Source organism: Convolutriloba macropyga, chromosome 1 (assembly GCF_964194025.1).
Source record: "Convolutriloba macropyga chromosome 1, txConMacr16.3, whole genome shotgun sequence".
Taxonomy (NCBI): domain Eukaryota; kingdom Metazoa; phylum Xenacoelomorpha; order Acoela; family Convolutidae; genus Convolutriloba; species Convolutriloba macropyga.
In genome coordinates, this window is record NC_134468.1 from 76,237,766 (window position 1) to 76,250,054 (window position 12,289).

Below are 12,289 nucleotides of genomic sequence, written 5' to 3' on the forward strand. Positions count from 1 at the left end.
AAAATTCAAGTCATGAACAAACTTGCTTTCTGCTAAAAAAAAAACCTGTAGAATCTCAATACGCCTCTTCGGGTCTTAAAAACCAAGAGCACCGCAATATAGCTCCGCTCAGCTTACAGCTTCGCAGCTATAAAAACTCGCTCCACTAAGAGCGAAAAATGACGTCACTAACGCAATTCAGTTGAAATTGCATGAACAAAAGGCAGATTTGAAGTGGTTGTGACGTCATATGGTCGTAACAAAAATCGCGACGACGAAAATAAAAAACCAAGAAAAGGCCAATAATAGCCCCAGCTATCGCTGTGCGGCTATTAAAAAGAGGACACAATGCTGGATAATTTAATTGCTGACATTTTCTTCTCTTAAGGTTCGCAATAGTAAAGAGTCCAACGCAACTTTAAAAAGCACCACTGAAAACTTTCAACATACCTCGATGTGGGTGACCAAATCAGGTTCCACCAGATTAATATCAATTTGGTCCAAGTGCAGTCTGACCATCCGATACTTGGCTTCGTCTGTCGATACACAAGTTTCTTTATTGGATCCCATGGTACACACACCCGGTTCACTTCGCCTTTCCTGAACATTCCATTTGCCAAGACAGTCCATTGACTCCCTGTTTGAACTGACTACGCATTCACTCATCTTGGCCAGATGGACGCAATATCTGCAATATCTTCATATATAAGTGTTTTAAGCAGATAGCAATTCAGAGGTGCAATAGCACAAACGACGAAGTAGGTTTTTGATAACATAGCCGGCAAACTGCCGGAAAACAGCTGCCGTTGACCCGCTTGAAGCAATCGGGATTGAAATAGAAAAAGAAAAAAACAACCGACTAAAGTCTGGCGAATTGCTCTGAAACGACCGGCAAGAAATTGGCTTCTGTAGTAGCCAGCTGGGGCTTAGGGATGGTAGCATTGCTAGTGTTTGTGTGTGCGTGTGTGTGTGTGTGTGTGGGGGGGGGGGGGGGTCAAGCGATGAGTGGTAGGCTTACGAAGGCTAGATGAGAAGGCGGTTCAAATCGAGATGTGGAGGAGGGTGATATTAAGAATCGCCCTTCACAACATGAAATTGTCTCCTCAAAACCGTTTTGGTGAACTGCACTCTTAGAGTGCAGTAAGACTAAGGGAACTTAAGAGAACTCCGTGCCCTCCAAGCGCCACCTGTTTATCCTCTTTTTGAGGACGAAAAGTCAAATGGGTCAGACGAAAAACCGGTCAAGCGAAAAATCTTATAAAAAGGGCCACAGGACTAATATAGTTGCTACCAATATCGTTTGAGATCAATTACCAAGAGACGGAAATTAAAAAAAAAAATTGTAAGTGCCGAAAAGTGTTCTAATTTGGTGTGCAGTTTCAGATGGATTCTAAAATTATACTCAATTCAGCTCCTTAACAGAAGGCTATGAAGCTCAATATTAAATAATGCCTTCTAGCAATCGCTCTGAAGAACTTTGGTAACCTAATGCACTATGATTTAATGACCGGCCTTCATCGGTTTATCGCGTTTTGTTTAATTTTACTTTTTGACTATGACCGTATTCACTGCATTGCGTAAACAAATGAGCGAAGAAACTTAAAACCCATTCAGTTATAATGGGCGAAATAAAGCTTATGAAAGACGAAAAACGTAATCAAAAGGTAAAAGGAATTATACAACATCACAGGACCAGTCCTGAATTATAATTCAACGAATTCCTTTTCACGAATAAATGGTTCTCATAGAAACAGAAAAAAAATCCGATCATAGAAACAAACAAAACAGTAAAAAAAAGTCGAATTGCCGCTAATGAACAAAAAACCACTAAAGAGAAAGCGAAATTTTATTTAAACACAGTTTTCTCACTCTGCTTTAAAATTAAAGTGAAAAAAAAACGCCGCAAAAGCTCTCGCTTTTTCGGTGTACTTCCTGTTTCGGTATTATAGAAATCATCACTTCAAATTGACTTCACAAATCATTAAAATATGTGAACAGATCTTTAAAAAAAGCAGCGCCCCAATACGGTTCAAATTTTGTGAATTGTAAAAAAAAGGAGAGCGCCTAAATAATAGATGGTGAGAGGCCAACGACGGCTATTAATGACACAAAAAACCACATAAGAACACATAACCGACTAACGTCGGGCGAATTGGTGAGTAGTTGCCTTCGTCTGTAGCTAGCTGCGGCTTAGGTAGGCTAGCTTTAGCTTAATTTAGGGAGGGGAATGGTGAATTGAGGTGGAAGGAGAGGGAGGGAGGTGAGGGTAGTTTGGGGCGAGTGTATGGTGTTACGGGTGTAATGAGGTGGAGTGAGGGCGAAGGAGTTGGAGGCAGAGTGGGAGGGGCAGGAAGCGGGGAGGAATGAGGGTTCATATCTTGAATTTTTGTCTCTTGAATTACTTCCTTGAATCGCATACCTAGAGTCAAGTGAGCTATAAGCTTCTAAGAGCACTTAATGTCCTCCGGTATTAAGTTTAATAATCTTAGTAACCTAATACCATATTAAGTTTATTAATGCACTCCGGTATGAACCTTTTTATATAAGTGTTTTAAGCAGATAGCAATTCAGAGGTGCAATAGCACAAACGACGAAGTAGGTTTTTGATAAAAACATAGCCGGAAAACTGCCGGAAAACAGCTGCCGTTGACCCGCTTGAAGCAATCGGGATTGAAATAGAAAAAGAAAAAAACAACCGACTAAAGTCTGGCGAATTGCTCTGAAACGACCAGCAAGAAATTGGCTTCTGTAGTAGCCAGCTGGGGCTTAGGGATGGTAGCATTGCTAGTGTTTGTGTGTGCGTGTGTGTGTGGGGGGGGGGGGTCAAGCGATGAGTGGTAGGCTTACGAAGGCTAGATGAGAAGGCGGTTCAAATCGAGATGTGGAGGAGGGTGATATTAAGAATCGCCCTTCACAACATGAAATTGTCTCCTCAAAACCGTTTTGGTGAATTGCACTCTTAGAGTGCAGTAAGACTAAGGGAACTTAAGAGAACTCCGTGCCCTCCAAGCGCCACCTGTTTATCCTCTTTTTGAGGACGAAAAGTCAAATGGGTCAGACGAAAAACCGGTCAAGCGAAAAATCTTATAAAAAGGGCCACAGGACTAATATAGTTGCTACCAATATCGTTTGAGATCAATTACCAAGAGACGGAAATTAAAAAAAAAATTGTAAGTGCCGAAAAGTGTTCTAATTTGGTGTGCAGTTTCAGATAGATTCTAAAATTATACTCAATTCAGCTCCTTAACAGAAGGCTATGAAGCTCAATATTAAATAATGCCTTCTAGCAACCGCTCTGAAGAACTTTGGTAACCTAATGCACTATGATTTAATGACCGGCCTTCATCGGTTTATCGCGTTTTGTTTAATTTTACTTTTTGACTATGACCGTATTCACTGCATTGCGTAAACAAATGAGCAAAGAAACTTAAAACCCATTCAGTTATAATGAGCGAAATAAAGCTTATGAAAGACGAAAAACGTAATCAAAAGGTAAAAGGAATTATACAACATCACAGGACCAGTCCTGAATTATAATTCAACGAATTCCTTTTCACGAATAAATGGTTCTCATAGAAACAGAAAAAAAATCCGATCATAGAAACAAACAAAACAGTAAAAAAAAAGTCGAATTGCCGCTAATGAACAAAAAACCACTAAAGAGAAAGCGAAATTTTATTTAAACACAGTTTTCTCACTCTGCTTTAAAATTAAAGTGAAAAAAAAACGCCGCAAAAGCTCTCGCTTTTTCGGTGTACTTCCTGTTTCGGTATTATAGAAATCATCACTTCAAATTGACTTCACAAATCATTAAAATATGTGAACAGATCTTTTAAAAAAGCAGCGCCCCAATACGGTTCAAATTTTGTGAATTGTAAAAAAAAGGAGAGCGCCTAAATAATAGCTGGTGAGAGGCCAACGACGGCTATTAATGACACAAAAAACCACATAAGAACACATAACCGACTAACGTCGGGCGAATTGGTGAGTAGTTGCCTTCGTCTGTAGCTAGCTGCGGCTTAGGTAGGCTAGCTTTAGCTTAATTTAGGGAGGGGAATGGTGAATTGAGGTGGAAGGAGAGGGAGGGAGGTGAGGGTAGTTTGGGGCGAGTGTATGGTGTTACGGGTGTAATGAGGTGGAGTGAGGGCGAAGGAGTTGGAGGCAGAGTGGGAGGGGCAGGAAGCGGGGAGGAATGAGGGTTCATATCTTGAATTTTTGTCTCTTGAATTACTTCCTTGAATCGCATACCTAGAGTCAAGTGAGCTATAAGCTTCTAAGAGCACTTAATGTCCTCCGGTATTAAGTTTAATAATCTTAGTAACCTAATACCATATTAAGTTTATTAATGCACTCCGGTATGAACCTTTTTATCCAGCTTTTGAAGACGAAAAGTCAAATGGTAAAACAAAAACACAATCAGGCGAACAGTTGGTAGTATGAAAAATCACATAAAAAAGAGCAGAACTCATATACATAAACAAAGCCGACCGATTGTCGGAAAATAGCCGCGATAGACGCTTGTGGCATTCCATGAATTGAAACAACTAAAGGTATAAGATAGACAGATTGACCCCCAGTCCTTTAATAGACCACTAGACTTTATGGGTGGGATTCGGACTGTCATTTTCATGAGACAAACGCTCTATCAGGAAAAAAACTCTAAACGAGCTTTTTCAAAACTAATGTTCGAAATCAAAAACTCAAGACCAATAATCAAGAATTAGGGCATATAAGTTTGGCACTACTTAGATGCACACTATTGATCTTTAACTAGTAAAAGTTCAAAAAATTTAAAGTTCCACAAAAGATTTCAGAAGTCGTTTTTTTGAGGGAGGTAAGTCACGCAATTGAAGTCACGCCTAAAAGCGGGAATGATGTCACCAACACCAATTTTAACTACAAAGCAGTTGATGTCATTGAAAAAGTAAATTCCAAGAAATCAGATCGTAAGAATCATTGATTGAGACCACGAACTAAAAAAACATAGCAGGACAAGTACTGACGTACAATTCACAGAATGTTCATTGACTAAACAAAAATCAGACCTAGAACGGACTATGAGTGAATCGGGAAAACCATTTCTATAAAAAAATCACATAGAAAAAATATTATAGAAAAAAAAAATCAGAAAATTAATGTCAAAATGCCACAAGTGAACAAAAAACAATTTGGGATAAATTGAAATTTGGTCCAAACAAAAAAACTAAGCCTAGAATAAACGATGAATGGATCGGAAAAACCATTTAGAATAAAATCCGATCCAAAAAAAATGAAAACTAAAAATCAAAGTGAAATTGCCGAATGTGAACAAAAAACAACTAGCGAGAAAGCGAATTGTTGTTCAAACACCGCTCTCTCACTCTACTTTAAAAATAGAGAGGAAAAATTTGGCGCCACAAAATAACTCGCTTTTTCGCTCAGCTTTGTGTTTCGGCGTGACCAAAATCACTACTCCAATTTGACTTCAAACATCATGAAAATGTGGGAACAGATCTTAAAAAAATAAACACAGAAGGACAATTCCTGAAATACAATTCAAAGAATTGATTGGAAAACTTAGAAGTATTTTACCTGACCAGCAGGTCAATTGAACAATACCATCCAAAACATCAACAAAATCATCTCAAAAAATTGAGAAAAAATTGAGAAAACAATAAAACTAAAAAATATACTCATTGCCAAAACTCTTGAAGCTTTCATCCCTTAGGCAAAATTTCATCCCTTTAAACATACATATTTAAAAACTATGTTCAAGACAAATTTTTGTTTCTGAAGTCGGTCCAGTAAAATATCTGCAAGACCTGAAAAAAATTCATTGGCCTTTGAAGATTGATTAACTCGAAAATGACCTAAAATTTAAAAAGAAAATGAAATCAATTGCAAATTTTATTGAAATGTGGCTAAAAATCGTGAAATTAATATCTTCAGAATCATCTTTGTGTCTCTAGAGGCTATCCAGTAACCCAATTCCAAGCCTTAAAAAATTCATTGGCTCAAAGGTCGATAGGCAACAAATATTATATTCAAATTTCAAAAAACAGAAAATCGTTCTATTAAAAAGTTGAAAACCATTCAATTGCCCCATAGCAGCTATTTAATAATATACTATCATACCCTGGGTGAGGTTACCTGGCTACTGAGGCAAGAAAAACTGAATAAAAGACAAATGTTTTGAAAAAGCTAGAAAAAAATAGCAAATTTTATTAAAAATTTTCTCAAATTCGAATGTGTCAAAAAATTACAACAAATCCATTGAAACTAACAACAATGCAGTAACTTTATATCAGACCATGGAATAGGTTTTCTGGCAATTGAGACTGGACAAATATCAAAAATTGACATAAGTTTTCGGAAACTTTAAAAAAATTGCAGACTTATTCGGGACATTAAAATACATTATTCGGGAACATAGCCGGCAGATTGCCGGAATAGCTGCGAAAGAATAGATCTGCGTGCCATATAATAGAGATAGAAACAGCTACAGATCTAAATTGAAAAAAAATCGACGCCGCTCAAAAAACTAGGTAAAAAACATTCAGCGATAAATTAATAAAGCTTGTTAAAATTCATTCCGCAGAAGCCTCTTAATAGGGACCTTTACTGCACAAATGAGTTCCTTTGACCTTAAACAAATTCAAACTATACTTAAGTTTTAAAGTGCAAAAATCATTTTATTGAGTGAGGTAAGTCACGTAGGATCAAAATCTAATCACGCAAATAACCTAAAAACTTTTGCTAAAGCGAGTGAGAAATGACGTCACGCGCGCAAATGCCGTTAGTGAGAGCAAGAAGTCATTCATAAAATTTGACTTTTTAAGCTTTGCTGTGTGAACAAATGTAAAACGAAAAAAGAGCGTCAGACGACGAAACAAAAAAAAACACGGAGCACCGCAATATAGCTTCGCTCATCTTACAGCTTCGCAGCTATAAAAACCAATACATATCCGGAAAAACAATACATTATTACTAGACACTATGCAGTGCTCTAACATCAAACCTCAAAGGAGATTACCTGGCCCCTGGCCTCCAAAGTTGGGAAAACTCAAAAAAAATGACAAAAACTTTCAAAAAACTTTTTAAAAAAATGCAAAAATGAGTATCATTTTGTGTGTTGGTGTTTGTAGTACCAAAACATGTAGCTCATAAAATGGTCATAAGAAGTAATTTGGTCTCGCAAAAGGCATTCATCGACTTTTAAAAACTTTAACCTAACCGGTCACGTTCATCCCAAAAATGACAATCTAAAATAAGCTGCGTATTTGGGGTACGTATCTATACAGGATACAGTTAATGCTCTACAACTGATACTGGAAATTCAGTGATTTTAGCAACTATGCGTTACACGAAATTAGAAGTACTTACACTCCACTATCTGGCTGTCCTGTTTCTAACTTGCTTGTGGGATCATTCATCAGGAAAACGAGGCTTTCAATCGAGTCCACCAAGCTCATAAGCTGCGACACACTAGCTTTTCCTCGCAAGGGTAACAACTTCAACTCAGTCATCCAGGCAAACTCCATGGACACTGCTTTCTCCTTCTTCTCAAGTGAATTCGAGTAGCCTTGGATTCTTAGCTGCAGCCCAGCCAGTGTCAGTCGATTCTTTTCACACAGCGAACGTCGTGCCTTAGTAGTCGTACCACCAGCTTTCACAGTTCGTTTACTTGATTTATGTGACACGGGCATGCATGAAGATTTGTGAGTGGAACTTTGCTTTAGCTCCTCCTTCGGGAGCAAAACAGTAACTGGTGACGTCAGAAGTTGCATTCGAAATTCTTTCAAATAATTGCCTACTTCAATTAACAATAGATCTGTACGAACGACAGTGCAGGTCTCGTAAGTACGAACAAACTCGGGCAAGTAGAGACAGACATTCTTGATCGGGACCGATACGTGCACATTTGTAGGTCGGTTTGATGCGTAGAACTTGAGTAACGAATCTCCACTCAAGAACCCTGAGCCAACACCCTAAAGAAAACAATGTTAAAAACACTGGTTGCTGGTGTTACCTCATCACATAGCATTGGCGGTGACCAAGCTCTCGGCTGAAAAAAAACAATAAGCCTTTAGGTAGTTACCCATGCGATTGAAAGTTTTGGGATGTCTGAGATTTTCGGCTTTAAAGATTAAGTATCAGTTGGGTCATTAATAAGGACAGTCACAGAAAAGCAATTCAGTCACAATATGTGATCCGCAAAATAACTGCCGTAGCAAACCCACTCGAAACTTTTGTTTGGTTTTCTTTCCCTTTCAGCCTCATCAAAATGGTAGCTCAAGGAGTGACAAGTAAAAACATAGCCGGCAGATTGCCGGACGGAATAGCTGCGAACGAATAGACCTGCGTGCCATATAATAGAGATAGAAACAGATACAGATCTAAATTGAAAAAAAATTGAGGCCGCTCAAAAAACTAGGCTAAAAACATTCAGCCATAAATTAATACAGCTTGTTAAAATTCATTCCACAGAAGCCTCTTATTAGGGACCTTTACTGCACATAAGAGTTCCTTTGACCTTAAACAAATTCAAATTAAACTTAAGTTTTAAAGTGCAAAAGTCATTTCATTGAGTGAGGCAAGTCACGTATGATCAAAACCTAATCACGCAAATGACCTAAAAACTTCTGCTAAAGCGAGAGAGAAATGACGTCACGCGCGCAAATGCCGTTAGTGAGAGGAAGAAGTCATTCAGAAAATTTGACTTTTTCAGCTTTGCTGTGTGAACAAATGTAAAAAGAAAAAGGAGCGTCAGACGACGAAACAAAAAAACATAGCAGGACAAGTCCTGACGTACAATTCAAAGAATTTTCATTGACTTAACAAACAACTAGACCTAGAACGGACAATGCAAAATTAGAAGAAAAAGACGGAAAATCAATGTCAAAATGCTGCTAGGGAGAACAAAAAACCACTAGTGAGATATGTAATTTTGATTCTAACAAAAAACTAGGTCCAGAATGAGCTCTGAATGGATTGGGAAAACTATTTGGAAAAAAAACCGATTCCAAAAAATCGAAAAAACAGTAAAAATCAGAGTGAGATTGCCGCATGTGAACAAAAAACCACTACCGAGAAACCGAATTTTGTTCAAACACCATTTTCTCACTCTACTTTAAAATTAGAGCAAAAAAATTCACGCCGCAAAACCACTCGCTTTTTCGCTCCACTTCCTGTTTCGGCGTGACCAAAATCACCACTCCAATTTGACTTCAAAAATCATGAAAATGTGTGAACAGATCTTAAAAAAAAAGACAGCGCCCCAATACAATCCAAATTCTTTGAATTGTAAAAATTCTTTGAATTGTAAAAACCAAGAGCACCGCAATATAGCTTCGCTCAGCTTACAGCTTCGCAGCTACAAACAAACAAACAAATTTTAAATTAGTTTCCAACAGTTTTTTGATTGAGAGCAATGACGGGCAATGACGGGCAAGCAGTTCGATTCGGTAGTAACCTAATCCGGCTTAGGGTTGCGAGCACTAGGGAGGAAGGACCAGGCTGCACGAGAGGGGGTACCGTGGACCGGGGAGTCTTGTGTGTGTGTGTGTTTCTTTGCAGGTGTGTGTAGGGGGGGTGAGGAATAAACACCGTTGCTGGCGCCACTTCAAATCAGCAGCAAAAGCCATCAGACAGCAAGAAGTAATTTGTCAAAACTCAAAAATGGTGAACTGAAAAATTTTGTGAAGGGAAAACCTGACCAAACCGAGGTTATAGCACACGGTTAGTGTAACCTCTAAGCTATCCATGAGCCGAACGAACGTTATTGCATAAAACCAACAAGTGTGACTATTAGCACTTATATGGTGCAAAATTGACATTTCTTGATATTTTGCCATTTATTTTCAAACTTCATAAATTGTTAACTTTATGATACTTTAGGTGTTCATTAATGGTCAAATGCCATACATTTGAGGCATTTAGTGCTTCTTAATAACCATCCGTGCTTATGTCAACAAAAGTAAATTTTGCAGTAACTTGACATTTACTATGTGAACATTGACTTAAATCACTTCACGTGATTAACCAATCCGAAACAAGAAACAATGATGTGATAAATGATATTCACCTGATCATTTACATCAACCCAATTGTTTACCCAATTGGTTTACCCAATTATTAAGCCAATAGTGCAACCATATTCCATTTGGAACCATTAGAAACTGTTATACAGAACAGTTGGCTCTCAGATAAGACTATATTTTGCTTCTTCAAACAGAATAGTCTTTTATTCAAAGTTTTTCTAGATCTTAAGATATTCCGAATTTTAAGTAAGTTGAGCTTTCCTGGCAAAAGTTAGCAACAATACTAACACTGACTAAAGCCTTACAAACTTCAGCACGAGATTGAACATAGACTATCACTTAGGAATTTCTTAACTACAGTCAAAATTAAAGTTACAGTCCTTGAAAACGAACGAGCGACTAATTGTTTCGACGAACTCATTAGACAATAGGATTCTGTGAAGAACCAGGCCGGTGACAAGCTCTAGAACCAGACTGTGATATTTCGGTTCCACTGAGAGTCTTGGGCAGACGCAAGATTTGGTCCGCCGACCCGGACAACAACAAAACGAACAGCAAGCATTCTTCAATTCAATTTGGTGCACCAGAACGAAATCTAACGATGGCTGTAAAGAGGCCTGATAGACATTGTAAAATGACTGACTACAAGAAGTCAAGCCAACTCAAGAGACTAGAAAGTGAGCAAGCTCAATTGCTCAAAACATTACAGACATCTTGCTGGCGTGGAGAGTCACTTATCCCAGAACAAAACAGTGTCTGCCGAAAGAGCTTATCGATGTTTCTTTGAGACTTAGGTTGATCCCGAAAAAAACAGACAACAACGAAAGGCAAGTCCTGAAGTCAACGTATTTGGAGAATTTCGATGCGGACACCGAACAAAAGTTGGGCAAAAACAAGACCCTGAAGTGGTAGGTCGAACAAATACCAAATCTTGTGCAGAAGTTGAAGAATATAGGAGCTGCAGTTGAAGAATATCGGAGCAGAAGTTGAAGAATATCGGAGCTGCATTTTCAACTATGGAAAAGAAACTTTGCGATTCTCCACTTTAGAGAAAAATTGTACATCGTTCTATAGTGAAGCGACGAAACTAGAAGAGGAGTTGGAATCAGAAAATTTAGGCGACTCCCGCAAGCAAGCATTTTGTAGCAAACTGGAACAGCTATTAAAGGAATTAGATTCAACTGACTCAGAAATTATACGAATCGTGAAGTCAGATACTGCCACGGATTGGTTGACAGCTTTAAGCAAGACTAATGATTATCATCGAGTCATTCTGAAACAGTACCAGCGGACCGAAGAGAGTACAAATCAAACGTCGTTAGTGTCATCCACATCGGCTGGTGAAAAGGACACAAACGAGACTGTAATTGATACCGGAAATGGAGAAAAGGCACATGTCGAAGAGAATGTCGGGTCTCTTCCAGGAATTCTGCTACACACGGAAGCAGAAAGGAACCCACTATGGCCTACTAGGGCGACAGATTGGCGAGGCGACAGAGAGAGCAGGAGCGTGAGGAAACAGAACTTCGTCGACGAAAAGAAAAATTGCAATAACATTAACAACAACGAAAATTACGTCAAGAGTTGCAACAACTAGAAGACGAAATACGTCTGCGACAGCGTGAGCGAGCCCTTGAAAATGAAATAAGGAAAGCTGAAGCTGAAGAATAGCAAATGCGTCTGAAAATTGAACTGGCAAACGGATGTTCAAGAACATCTGGGTCGCAGGCCGACTACTAAGAAAGCGCTGGATCAAAGCAGAAGCTAAAAGGAAGTGCTGTCTGGGCAAAGTGGGTGGCCCAACAGTCTGGCTCTAGCTGGCCACTATCTACATATGTTGTGATCGACCCTTCTAGGAAAGTCACACAGGGCAAAAGTGACAAACGCTTCAGCGCCTACCCGAAAACTACCCCGCTTTTCCAACCGGGTGCAGGACTTTAGTCAACGCAACTGCAAGATTCGAGTATTCTTAAGAAGCCAAAAGTCACTAAACAAATTTATGCACAGATGCATTTGCCCAAGACGTTCCAACAGCAAAGAAAATCAGCATCTCAGAACAGACAGAGAAGTGAAAGTCCCAAGCACAACTCTCGCAGCAGATCGATGGAGAGCCAAAACCAGACATCAGTGAGCCAAACTACCCCACATGTAAATTACAAACCGAGTGGCGATCCAAGAAGATTACCAAATTGAAAGTTAACGAAGTTCTCAGGCAACCCCTTGGCCCTTAGAGTGGCCCGAGTGGGCAGAAATTTTTGATGTAATTGTGCATCAAAAGCGGCTAAGCGATA

General features: G+C 38.9%; 1 protein-coding gene across 1 annotated transcript in view; it reads right to left on the bottom strand.

The window, feature by feature from the left end:
• Nucleotides 1–12,289, bottom strand: part of LOC142350615 (uncharacterized) — a 126,994-nt gene that overhangs the window by 78,046 nt on the left and 36,659 nt on the right. The window contains exons 6-7 of the mRNA XM_075402546.1: nt 7,342–7,946; nt 430–667 (exon numbers count right to left, since the gene is read on the bottom strand). Coding sequence (XP_075258661.1) covers nt 430–667; nt 7,342–7,946 — 843 coding nt within the window. The remainder of the gene's footprint in view (nt 1–429; nt 668–7,341; nt 7,947–12,289) is intronic.